The following is a 13,788-nucleotide window of genomic DNA, read 5'->3' on the forward strand; positions in this document are numbered from 1 at the left end:
AGGGAATGCCTTGACTTCAGCCAATTCTGAGGTCAATGCTGACAGTCTTCAGGGCTCAATGCTGGGATCTGAGGCCTAACCCCGTCGCGAGGAGCCTGAAGGCAAAAGGGCACGAGACACGCGTAAACCAAGAGGGAGAGTCCGCAGAGAGAGAGGGTACAGCGCGCAAACCCGGCGTGCGGACTGAACGGAAACCCACCCAGCAAAGAGGCTTCTCAGGAGAAAACAGGAGCGGCTGTTTCCCTCTGCGCATCCCTGCTCACCGGGAGGCGGGTGACTCGCGCGCAGGCCCTGGACCGAGCCCAGGCCTTTGTGCCGGAGGGAGAGCCCGCGGTCGGTCACTTACCTGAGGCAGGCGGCTGGTCCCCGGGGCCCCCCCTTGCGGGGCCGGGAAGCTCGGTGGCGGCCCCGTCCGGGGGCTGGCCCCCCGCCTCGGCCCGGTCTGCTGCGGGCGGGAGGCCCATGCCGTAGGCGCACTGGGGCAAGGGTCCACTCGGGGGGCTCTCCAGGCCGGGCGCCGCGCCCCCCGCGGTCAGGTCCCCGCAGCCTGCACAACCGTCTGCAGAGCGGGCACCGGCTGCCCAGTGCGGGCACCGGCCGCCCCCCGCTTCTCCGTGCAAGGACTTCTTGGGGGACGCGGGCCTCCACGCAGTCCTGCAGGGGGGCGCGGGGAGGCGGGGGCTCTCGGAGCCCCCCAGGCTGTCCGTCCCCGTGAAGCACTGGCTGAAGCTGTCGTTCTCGCCCACCTCCAGGGGCTCGGGGAAGGGCGACCGGCCTCCGGGCGGGGTGAGGACCACCACGGAGTCTGTGGTCCGGGGGGGCCTGTCCGTGTATTCGTCCTCCGTGGGCACCGGCCTGCAGGGGTCCCCCTCGATCTCGCTGACCAAGGAGAGCATCTCGGCGTCTCCCCGGGCGAGACAGGCCACTGCGCACGCACCCCCCGCCTCCGGACGGCACGTGTCTTCAGAAAACACCTTCTGTTCCAGGGTCAGCAGGAAGACACCCTCACAGACTTCGCGGGCGCTGGCGGCCTCCACGTGAGTGCAGCTGAAACTGTTGCCTGCGGACTCCTGCTGATTTAAATTCAGAAGGCAGAGCGTTAATACCAGCCTTAGAACGTGGTTCTGCTAAACGCGGCTGAAAACGGTGTTTATGGTAATCATTTCCAGCATAACAAGTACAGATGGAATGCTCACTGCTGCGCTTTATTTGGGTTATTGAAGATTAGGAGGTGGGGGGAACCCTCAAATAGAGCCCAACCAGAAACAGATGAATCGAACTGCATTTCCAAGGGGGCAGCGTGTTTACATCCAAGCAAGGGAGGGAGCTAACCCAAGTAATTTCAGAACACTGATCTCGCCCATGCTCTCAATCTCAATTGTTAAAAAAAAACCCATAAACAAATACTGAATTCTAGTTAGTAGCTTTACTTTTTGCTGTGGTATGGCTTAGTAATTCTGAAACTACTGTCTGTGTATTCTGGAATTGAGTAAATGAGTAAATATATAGAGAATAACGGGGCTTCCTGCTCCGGAAGAAGGGAAGATTCAAGCACAGATAAGGAAAAACTACAATGATTCCTGTAGTGCTGGGACCAGAATTAGAGAAACCGGTATGAACTCCAGGTGGTGGCTCAGGTAGTAAAAAATCTACCAGCAATGCCGGAGACCCCAGTTTGGGAGGATCCCCTGGAGAAGGGAAAGGCAACCCGCTCCAGTACTCTTGCCTGGAGAACCCATGGACAGAGGAACCTGGCTGGTTAGTCCATGGCGTGGAAAAGAGTCAAACATGACTGAGCGACTAACACAACAGATACCTAAGAAACTAGATCTAAAAAGGATATAATGGGGTAATTACTGAAATCTTAAGATCAAATGTAAATTATATAATAGTATTGTACCACTACAAAGTTTTTTGATTGTGATAAATGTACTATGATTACATAAGAGAATGTCCTTGTTCTGATGAAACTCTCATGGGAGTACTTAAGGATGGAGGAGCATGGTGTTTGCCTCGGAAAAGATTCCAGAGAAAAAATATACATGCGCATAGACACACATGCTGCTGTGCTTAGTCGCTCAGTCGTGTCCAACTCTTTGCGACCCCATGGACTGTGGCCCACCAGGCTCCTCTGTCCATGGGGTTCTCCAGGCAAGAGTACTGCAGGGGCTTGCCATGCCCTCCTCCAGGGGATCTTCCTGACCCAGGGATCTAACCCGCATCTCCTAAGCCTCCTGCACTGGCAGGCGGGGTCTTTACCACTAGCAGTGCCTGGGCAGCCCAGACACACATATGGAGAGCAAATAATAAAGCGTTGTGAAAACACAAGCAGCTGCTGGATCTGAGTGGAGGGCACGCGGAAGTTTTTTACCCTACTCTCACTGCTGTCCTACGATGCTGAAGTCATACCCCAATTAAAAGCCACCGAAATAACTACAAAGGAAAGGAATGTGACCGCTCTTCTCTCCTAGGGGTCTGTCCCGGGCAGTCGGCACAGAGGTTGGTACTAAAATAATAATGTAAATAATACAAGGGCACAGAGATGACCAAAACAGAACGAAATGCAAAGGAAACAGCATTTAGGATTGGGATCGGTCCTGGGATGTGAGATCCCACCCCCTTACTCATTCACAATTTGGCTCAATATTTGACTAATAATAGCTATAGCAACCTACGCACTGCATGGGTAGGCTCTTAATTCCCCAACCAGGGATCGAACCCAAGCTTCCCGCAGTGGAAACACAGAGTCCCAACCACTGGACCACCAGAGAATTTCCCCAAATTGTTAACAGTACTTAAAGGAGGCACTTTAGACTTCTAAATTTACCTTATTTCCATTTAGGCGGCCGCAAGCCTCATTGACCCAGTGCCACAAATTAGCTAGAAAAACAAAGTAAAGATAAGGGCTTCATATTATTATTTCCTGTTTCTAATTCAGTATTATTGACCTCTATGTCAGTTCAATACTATCTTTAAACACAGTCATCTGCAAATCTGTAAGTAAAAGATCCCGAGAGTGAAAACATTGAATCAATTTAAAGACTATGAAGGCATCTTCCTCCTCTTATCAAAAAGGAACTTTTTGATCTATGTAAAGCCGAACATTGGGTTGGCCAAAAAGTTCATTCAGTTTTCAGTTCAGTTACTCAGTCGTGTCCATCTCTTTGCAACCCCATGGACTGCAGCACGCCAGGCCTCCCTGCCCATCACCAACTCCCACAGTTTACTCAAACTCATGTCCATTGAGTCGGTGATGCCATCCAACCATCTCATCCTCTGTCGTCCCCTTCTCCTCCTGCCTTCGATCTTTCCCATCATCACGGTCTTTTCCAATGAGTCAGCTCTTCGCATCAGGTGGCCGAAGTACTGGAGTTTCAGCTTCAACATCAGTCCTTCCAATGAACACCCAGGACTGTTCTCCTTCAGAATGGACTGGTTGGATCTCCTTGCAGTCCAAGGGACTCTCAAGAGTCTTCTCCAACACCACAGTTCAAAAGCATCAGTTCTTTGGCGCTCAGCTTTCTTTATAGTCCAACTCTCACATCCATACATGACCACTGGAAAAACCATAGCCTTGACTAGATGGACCTTTGTTGGCAAAGTAATGTCTCTGCTTTTCAATATGCTATCTAGGTTGGTCATAACTTTCTTTCCAAGGAGTAAGCATCTTTTAATTTCATGACTGCAATCACCATCTCCAGTGATTACTGATAACTCCTATGATAATCTCTCTCTTGGAGGATTGCAAAAGCCCTCCTTACTGGTGTGTCTGCATCCACGCCTACTGTACCCCTAAATTTGTTTTAATTAGTCAAATAGCCAAGTACTAACCCCACAGCACTGGTTTCCTTCCCTCTGCTCAGGATGGGAGCATGCTCCTTCGCACCTGCAAGGCTGCACCACCAGGACGTGCCTCCCTTTCCAGGTTCGTTTCACCCTGGTTCTCACTCTCTGCTCCGGCTGCACTAACTTTCCAATCCCCCAGCTCGCCCTGCTCCCTCCGAAGATGCAATTCTCGTCTCCCCTTGGGCTAGTGCAATCCAACCTGTCTTTCAGAACTTAGCTCCCCTGGGAGGCCCTGGCTGACCACAAAGCTGGACAAACAGCTCTGCCACCTGAGGCTCTGTGCCTCCCCTTCCACACTCAGCCTCACTCTGGGCAAAACGCCTGCCTTGCCCACTGAGGAGCCTCCTCCATAAGGACACGGGCTCTGTTTGTGTTGCTTGGTATTGACACCCCAGTGCCTGTCCAGCCTCTGGTGACCAATAAACGCATATTGAATGAAGGGATGAAGAGGAGGCAGACAGTCATACATCCCGACTCACTGATTGGCAGCCCACTGCCCTTGGCATTCGTAAGATATGGCCAGAAGAGATTATGACAGAGACAAAAGCTAAAGAATAAAACATCAGGAGCCTGTTTATCTCATGACAACATGACTGGATGAGCCAGCAGCCCGCCAGCATCTCTGAACATGCAGTATTCAAATCTCCACTCCCAATGCTGGGGAGGTGAAGCTGCGTTGAGTAACAGTAGTCAACAGCGAGGAGACTTTTAAAACAGGGAAGTCCAACTTTTCCCTTCCGCTTTCTGCTCAACGCTTGGCATCTTCCATCACCATCTTCCCTCTTCTGTTAGTCTTTTGATTGCCCAGGGTTACATTAGGCATTGGAATGTTAATGGAAATAGATATGCAGGGTTTTGTGAAGTCCACGGATATGACTGTGGGGGAAGAGATGGAACCACAGCAAAGGCGAATGCGATAAACAAGCAAGCAGCTGAAAACGGGGAAGGACGGTGAGACCGCAGGTGCTTCAAAAGACAGCATGTTACATGTACAGGTATGGCTGAGCCCCTTTGCTGCCCACCGGTAATTATCACAACATTGTTAATCAGCTGTTCTCCAGGATAAAACCAAAAGTTAAACAAATCAGGGGCACTCCTAGTGATGTCTTGAACCCTTTCTTAAAAATGATACTGTTTTAGCTTTGGAGTACAAAAGTCAAACAGGATGTGATGTTAAAAGATACTATCAAACAATTTTTTGGTGGAAAACTATTCCCAATAAACAAGATGCCATTTGATTATTCATCTAAGAATGAGCAACTGCATCTTATTGGATATGACAGTTTATTTGCAGAATTTTAAATTCACCTATCAAGGTAACCCCCCAGTCAAAACTTTCCATCTGCCATTTACCTGAACATATTGTTTTTGTTTTACTTAATTATGTAATTTAAAATGTATTCTAGGTTACATGCAACCCCTGTATATCTGATATGCATAATCTTTACAATATTTATCAGTTTCCTGCACCTAGGATAAATAAATATATTTCTTATTCGTAAACAAGAACAATGGATTTTTGTTTGTTTTGCTAGAGAACAATGAATTAGATATAAAGTGTGTTTCACCTTAGTTTAAACAGATCAAAAGAGGCAGTCAGAGGGCAATATATGTATCTTCAAAGCATACACCTAGAAATGCATCAGTTTGCTTTAAGACTCATATTCAAAACCCACCATGGACACGATACCTGTTAGTGCTTTCCCTTTTTTCCTATAGTAAACACCAAAGATGACGGCAGCTGCTAAAGCTGCAGACATGAAGAGGAGCAGAAGAATTAGCCCGGGCAAGTAAATCTGCGCTTCTGTGTTGGAAGAAAATGAGAAAAACGGCATTAACTATTGTCCATTTTTACTCTTTCTCAAAAGCATAACCCTTTCAATTAAATCCTGGAATCAAGGCTGTTGGAATGGAATAAAAGCAGCAGGAAGGGACCCAACGCAGACTGTAGGTTTGTCGAGGAGAGCTCCATTTGAAAGGGTGAAATCAACAACGTAGCCCAAGCCTGCTGACCACCTTTGCTCAGAGAGAGGCCAGCCCAGGACCCGCTTTAAATGCTTGCACTTGAGAACAACCCTAATCGGCTTCACCGCACCATCCGGCTCCATCTTAGCTCAGCTACAGAACACTTCACTCTCTCCAGGTGGACGGGCTCCGGAGCAAAGAGGAAGCCCCCTATCATAGCTGCTTCCAAATAACCAGATGGTGCCAGGGCTTTGCTGGTCCTGAGAACAGAACCAGAGTCATCCTGCCAAGGGCCTCAGGTCCTTCACCTGCAACACAGCGTGGACCCAGCTGTTCTGCTCATCCTGCCCGACGACGGAGATGCTCCTGCCGTTTCACTATAAACTCTTGGTTTACACAGCCTGGTTTCTGGGACTCTGGCCTTGCTTTTCCTTCTGTCTTTTTTAAGACAGTTTTTAATTCCCTTGTCTATCTTTAATGTTCTCTTCAGAACGGTCTCTTTAAAATGCTGCTCTATGTAATTTCTTATCCAGAACCTTTGATGCCCTCCTGTTCGCCAAAATGTCCAAGCTACAGCCTTGCTTTTCTTAGTCCGGGTTCGCCGACATAGCTCTGCAGCCAAGGTGCTCCTGCCTCATTAGGAAGCTCCTCCTGCGCTGAGATGCCTGGACCCACCTCCACAGCATCTCACTCACCTGGGCAAGCAGCTTCCACACTAACTGCCCGCTTTCTGTCAGTCACTGAAACTGTCCTTGAGGTTGCCTGGATCCTCCAGATGTTCCAGAAATAATGGTAATTGTGTTCTAGCAAGTTGCTGACTCTGGTTGGTGACCAAAATCTCCCGTAGGTATCCTGCTGCGATAACCACTACCTTACCATATTTGGGCATTTTAATTCATATTTGCACCTCAATTTTCTTTCGTTTTTGGGGAGTATATATGAATAAAGTATTGGTTATCCATTCCACAGTAGAAAATCATCAACTAAACAAGCTATCTGGAATTACAACACTGATAAAATGAAATTCTGAGCTGACCACGGATAGCTGGCCACTCAGTCGTGTCTGACTCTCTGCAACCCCATGGACCGTAGCCCGCCAGGCTCCTCTGTCCATGGGAATTTCCGGGCAAGGATACTGGAATGGGTTGCTATGCCCTCCTCCAGGGACCATGGACAGGATGAGATGGAAAGGGAGAGACGGTTGCCTTGGATACAGCATGTAATTTGAGAGAAACCTACAAGAGCTGACTAGACTGGGGCACACCCACCCAACCAATCTTTTCTATTAAACATACCATTTGGTGAATTTGCAGGTAGGGGACGACTACAAACCACATCTGATTTATCGGTTCCGTGATGCACTTCTGTCCGTCCAAGAATGGTACAGCTGTGAAGGGGAAGGCACGTAAGTCCTTTGGTTTCATATCCTTATTTAAAAAAAAAAAAGCTATAAAAGATTCTACCCCATTAGACTGCAAGCTCCTTCAGGAGGGGAACCATGGTCTTCCTGGACGTCTGCACCCCTAGTGCCTGTCCACAGACACTAAGGTGGACAGAGGGACAAGCGGAAGTGACTCCTTCCACGGCTAACATTTGCTCTCAGAGTGTGGTCCGAGAGAGCAGACCGGTGCGCTTAGTAAAGAAGATTCCGAATCCAATTACCATGGCTAAGTGATAAACTACAGATGAATACCCTTTGAAGTTGAAAATACAGAAAATCTTTTTGAAAATAAAACCTGGATAGGTGGATCAGACAATGAATATTTAATGAGAATTAATTTATTGGGAAGTGAAAGAATCATGACATTGATTATGAGTATTCAACAATAGGCATGCAGTGAAAGGATCCAGGAATTTCACTACGACTTTGCTCACATAAGTGTGAGATAGTATACAGGAGAGATGATACATTACAGATTTATTTATCACTGGAAAAAACTGGAAATCACTTAAATGACTATCAATAGGGCACTTGTGTGGAGAAGGCAATGGCACCCCACTCCAGGACTCTTGCCTGGAAAAATCCCATGGATGGAGGAGCCTGGTGGGCTGCAGTCCATGGGGTTGCACAGAGTCGGACACGACTGAAGTGACTTAGCAGCAGCAGCAGCAGCAGCAGCAGGGAGCTTGTGAGAGTTGGACCATAGAGAAGGCTGAGGGCTGAAGAACTGATGCTTTCACACTGTGGTGCTGGAAAAGACTCCAGAGTCCCTTGGACTGCAAGGAGATCGTATCAGTCAATTCTAAAGGAAATCAACCCTGAATATTCATTGGAAGGACTAATGCTGAAGCTGAGGCTCCAGTACTTTGGCCACCTGATGCAAAGAACTGACTCATTGGAAAAGACCCTGATGCTGGGAAAGACTGAAGGGAGGAGCAGAAGGGCACAACAGAGGACGAGGTGGTTGGATGGCATCACCGACTCAATGGATATAAATCTGAGCAAGCTCCAGGAGGCAGTGAAGCCTGATGTGTTGCAGTCCATTGGGTCGCAAAGTCTGACATGAATGTGCAACTGAAAAACAAGGGCACTTGTTAAATGGCTTATGGCGCATCCATGACGGCACAGCAGGCGGTTAGAAAAAGCCACACGGATACGTCAGTTAGCGTGGAGTGAGTTTCCTTCAGGATATATTATGTGGGAAAAAACCCAAATGTGTAAACATTTATTTAAGCAGGAGGCTTCTATATGCACCTATACAATGTACACGCACACACACATACACACGTCTTTGCACAAATAAGCCAGCGATGCCGGGAAGCTGGGAAAACAGAGACTGGTGAGCGATAATAAGCATCATAAGCAACTAGAGAAAGTTACAGAAGGGGGAAGGCAGCTGCAGCTGTAAACCAAACTTCAGACGGGATCTGCAGTGACACCCGGCTCCTGCCACCTGCCCGGGGGGCCTGGCTGCAGGCGTTTCTCTCCCTCACACCAGCTGACAGACTGTGTCTGTTGTGAAACTGGCTTCCAGAGGAAGCCTCCCCAAATTGCATCACTCTGTTTTCACAACAGACACAGACAGCGGAGGTGGAGTTCTTCCAAATCAAGCCGCTCTCGATTCCTTCATCGTCACTTACTTGGTCCAGGGTCTGCACGTCTCTGTGGCGGAAACGGTGTTGGAGAAGTAGCCTGCGGGGCAGGGCTCACACACTGTGTCCTTGTTGAGCTGCACTGTCAGAAAGACCGACAGACAAGAGAACACGGGACAGACGGACACTTAGAGATCGGCCAGGAGGGGCCCCAGCCTCCGCCCGCCCTGGCCCTGGCCCCCTGCGGCTGCTGGCGGCAACCCCCCCAGGCTTCAGGGGGCCTGAGATCCCGCGGCTCGAGGCTGCAGCAGGTCCAGGGGCTCCCAGGCGCAGGGTCAGGACGCGGAGGCCAGGCCTGAAGCCGGCCCGGCTCCCGCTCCATGGCCAGGCGCCGGCTCTTCGTTTGGGGTCAGGGAGCTGCTGTCTGTCTCCTTTCAACCAACTCCGTTCTCTCCTGTCTCCCTCGCCAGGCTTCCGTATAGAGAATGGTAGCCCATTAACCACTTGGAAAGGAAACTTCTTGCCCTGACACCTTCTGATCAATAATCTTACCAGTCTAAGTATCAGAGTATTGACAAAGTTCAAAAACAAAACCCACGCTACACTATGGGTCTCCTTCTCTTAAACCAAGGGGTGGCGGGAACAGTTGTTTCTATGAAGGGCCATATGATGAATATCTTCAGCTTCTGAGGCCCTCTGGTCTCTGCAAATTACTTGCAGCATGAAAGCTGTCATAGACAACGTATAAAAACACATTGGCTGCGTTCCAATAGAACCCTATTTACAAAAGCACACGTGGTGGGATGGATTCTGGACCCCTGCCTTAAGCCACAGCTCTCAAAGCAGGAATTAATCCTGGTTAGTAAGCTGTCTTCGCCTCTCTCATATTCCTCATAAACTATATTATCAAACTAGGAAATGTCTCAGATCTCCTCTGTCTATCCCTTTCACTACAACTGGCACACGATGACCCTTTGGAAATTCCAAGAACGAAGGACATTGGCTACCATGTGCTGTCATAATAAACAACTGTCTTGTGCCAAAACCACAGGTTAGTCTTGGAATTAGTAGCACTTCTGTGGTTTATCTTCATGAATAAAATGCAAAACTAAGGAATCACATTTTCTCTGTCCAAAGTCAAGTGGGAAGTACACTCTTGGTTTTTGCAATTGTTCAATACAATTGGGTGTATTGAACCCAATTGCACAAGCGGGTGTGCGTGTGTGCCAAGCTATTTCAGTCGTCTCTGACTCTTTGAGACCCCATGGACTGTAGCCCGCCAGGCTCCTCTGTCCGTGGGATTCTCTAGGCGAGAGTAGTGGAGTGGGTTGCCAAGCCCTCCTCCAGGGGATCTTCCCGACCCAGGGATCAAACCTGGATCTCCTGCGATGCAGGCAGATTCTTCACCGTGTGAGCCCCCAGGGAAGCCCCAGTAAGTAGTGGACTCATTCCTTACTCTAGAAATAAGATTTGTCTTGAAACAATATCAGCAAAGGTACAGTAAGCATCTAGTCACTCAGATGAATTCAAACAGCTTTTAAAATGATAGTCACACTCTAGAAGAGTAACCCTTAAAAACAAAATGACTTCCTCAGGGGCTGCAAGGCACAGGGAGCTTGAGAGGTGCTGCCTTCCATACACTGGACTCTCACGCCTGCTCCGGCCTGCTGGGCATCGGCACTTTCTCCTTTTTTTCCTCCTTCACGATCACACTACTCCCACTTACGAAAGAAGGCACACTTCATACCTACTCCAAGTCCTACCGTAGAGCCAGACTTCTGAGGTGCCAAACAAAGCAACAAGCCAAAGGATCGGTGACAGAAAGCTCCTTTGTTCAGAGCACCTCAGAATAGCTTCTGTCTCTCCCTGTCCATCTATGAGGGCTTCCTCCCACGGCTCAAACATAAATCACAGGCAATGCAGGAGATCCCGGTTCGATCCCTGGGTCAGGAAGATTCCCTGGAGAAGGGAATGGCTATTCACTCCAGTGTTCTTGCCTAGAGAATTCCATGGACAGAGGAGCCTGGCGGGCTACAGTGCACGGGGTCACAGAGAGTCGGACACGACTGAGTGACTGATACCCGTTAAGGGCAAGGGTGTAACAACATAAAAGGGGTGACTGGCATCAGGCTGACCTGTTCCGAGTTCAAATACATTGTACTGCAGGGGTGAGATTTTCATGCATCCATGTCACCCTCTTGACCCTTCAGCCAGTGCATTCCCAAAGGGGCAAAGCAGAGAAGACATGGGCCAGAAATGAAAAGAAAACAAAGCAGAAAGCGACCAGCACCTCCTTTCATGCAGTTTAACAAACTATATGAAAGGCCCTGGGGCTTGCCTATATCTTAGAACCAGGATTCAGAAGGGAGTAGGCTGTCATGAGATTTGCTTTAGTAAACAGAAAATCAAGTCCGACTTTTCCCAAGAGAAAGCCTGTCTGGTTTCACTGATAATCTGATAATAAGGGCTGACTTAGTCAGACTCTGTGATGCAGATTTTCCTCAATATGAAATGAAATGAATATTTTAATTCTCCCAACCTCAGGCCTTACTTTTATAACTATAGTATAGCAAAATATAGTCATTCATCTTTTGGACCAACTGTGTAATAATCACTGTAGAACAAATCAGTTCAGAAGAAATGTTTTTAACCTTAAAAGCTTGAGTCACAAGAAGTTTTTAAAAATTAAAATTTCACGGCATTCCCTGGCGGTCTAGTGATTGGTTGGAACTCGGGGTGGGGGTGGAGAGGGTGAAGGATGGGGGGGTTCGTTCCTGGTGGGGGAACCAAGATCCTGCAAGGTGCCTGGTGCGACCAAAAAGAAAAGAAAATTAAAATTTCAAATGGGTGCATTTAGTAAAAACCCTCTGAGCCTAAAAATATATTACGATGAAACTCTGTGGGGAAGGTGAAATGGATACAGATCAAAGGACAGGAAAGAAAGAGCCACACCTTGGGACACGCGGGACCTTAATTCCCCGAAGCCCGCGTCCCCTGCTCTGGAGCGCGGACTCTTACCCACTGCACCTCCAGGAAAGCCTCTGATAGCTACCTTTTTACATGGATGATGATGGGTACCCAATTGCTACGGAGTTCAGAACCCACTGAAAATTTTATAAAGTGTTACGGACTAATTCCCTGGAAACTAAATCCTTAGCAACTCTTGAAATTTGTAACAAAAATGCTTAGATGTCGATTTAAAATTTTGGCTGGAGGCAACGGCTTTGCAAAATTCTAAGAGGGCACACAAGTTTGGGAACCCCTGCCCCTGCAAAACGTTTGGGGACCCCTGCCTGAGCCGGTTTTCCCCTAAATGGGGGTGGGAAGGTTTCGCAGGAGGAGGAGCCTGGGGATGGGCGCCGAGCTCTCACGCGTCCTGCAGGCGCGCACCCCGCGCTCGGCCTCCGGGGACCCTCTTCTCCTCCCGCGCCCCCGCGCCGGCCGAGCGTGACGGCGCAGGGGAGCGCCCCGGGAGGCCCCGCCCGGCCGCGCGTACCGGGGCGCCGGGCGCCGAAGCCGCGCGCGCACTCGGCGTTCCGGGTGCAGCAGCGGCAGTCCTCGCTCCAGTGGTAGCCCGCGGTGCAGGCGCAGCGGCGCGGCGCCGTCCGGTTGCCGGGCTCCACGGCCCTCAGGGCCTTGCCTGCGGGAGAGAAAGACACACCGTCCGCCTCGTGCTATTCGCGCCCGCCGCCCCCGCCCCGGACCCCGGGCCCCGGGCCCCTCGGACCCCTCGCGCCCGCCCGCCCGGGGCGCGCGCGGTGAGTCGCGGAGGCCGGGATTCGGGAACCCTCAGGTTCATCCGCGCACCTGCAGTGCTGGGACCAAAACATCCCGCTCGTTTTTGGTTTATCTCCCTCTCAATAATTAGGAGACCTGTGCGTTTTGAGAAGTCAATTTTCATGGCTGTAGGAAGATTAAGGCCCGGGGAGTTGCTAAGCACCGACGATTTTGACTCATGCAAAACTGAACTTCACAGCTCCTTAAACTCAGCAGTGGCCACAGGACTGGAAAAGGTCAGTTTTCATTCCAATCCCAAAGAAAGACAATGCAAAAAAATGCTCAAACTACCGCACAATTGCACTCATCTCACACACTAGTAAAGTAATGCTCAAAATTCTCCAAGCCAGGCTTCAGCAATACGTGAACCGTGAACTTCCTGATGTTCAAGCTGGTTTTAGAAAAGGCAGAGGAACCAGAGATCAAATTGCCAACATCCACTGGATCATGGAAAAAGCAAGAGTTCCAGAAAAATATCTATTTCTGCTTTATTGACTATGCCAAAGCCTTTGACTGTGTGGATCACAATAAACTGCGGAAAATTTTGAAAGAGATGGGAATACCAGACCACCTGACCTGCCTCTTGAAAAATCTGTATGCAGGCCAGGAAGCAGCAGTTAGAACTGGATATGGAACAATAGACTGGTTCCAAATAGGAAAAGGAACACATCAAGGCTGTATATTGTCACCCTGCTTATTTAACTTCTATGCAGAGTACATCATGAGAAATGCTGGACTGGAAGAAACACAAGCTGGAATCAAGATTGCCGGGAGCAATATCAATAACCTCAGATATGCAGATGACACCACCCTTATGGCAGAAAGTGAAGAGGAGCTAAAAAGTCTCTTGATGAAAGTAAAAGAGGAGAGTGAAAAAATTGGCGTAAAGCTCAACATTCAGAAAATGAAGATCATGGCATCCAGTCCCATCACTTCATGGGAAATAGATGGGGAAACAGTGGAAACAGTGTCAGACTTTATTTTTGGGGGCTCCAAAATCACTGCAGATGGTGATTGCAGCCATGAAATTAAAAGATGCTTACTCCTTGGAAGAAAAGTTATGACCAACCTAGATAGTATATTCAAAAGCAGAGACATTACTTTGCCGACTAAGGTCCATCTAGTCAAGGCTATGGTTTTTCCAGTAGTCATGTATGGATGTGAGAG

At 49.0% G+C, this 13,788-nt stretch overlaps 1 protein-coding gene across 1 annotated transcript in view; it reads right to left on the minus strand.

Moving 5' to 3' along the window:
* Positions 1–13,788, minus strand: part of TNFRSF11A (TNF receptor superfamily member 11a) — a 61,511-nt gene that overhangs the window by 14,507 nt on the left and 33,216 nt on the right. Inside the window, exons 4-9 of the mRNA XM_040264273.1 lie at positions 12,341–12,484; positions 8,893–8,986; positions 7,107–7,198; positions 5,537–5,650; positions 2,828–2,880; positions 347–1,070 (exon numbers count right to left, since the gene is read on the minus strand). Coding sequence (XP_040120207.1) covers positions 347–1,070; positions 2,828–2,880; positions 5,537–5,650; positions 7,107–7,198; positions 8,893–8,986; positions 12,341–12,484 — 1,221 coding nt within the window. The remainder of the gene's footprint in view (positions 1–346; positions 1,071–2,827; positions 2,881–5,536; positions 5,651–7,106; positions 7,199–8,892; positions 8,987–12,340; positions 12,485–13,788) is intronic.

The sequence above is a fragment of the Oryx dammah genome, unplaced genomic scaffold (assembly GCF_014754425.2).
Source record: "Oryx dammah isolate SB20612 unplaced genomic scaffold, SCBI_Odam_1.1 HiC_scaffold_22, whole genome shotgun sequence".
Classification (NCBI taxonomy): Eukaryota; Metazoa; Chordata; class Mammalia; order Artiodactyla; family Bovidae; genus Oryx; species Oryx dammah.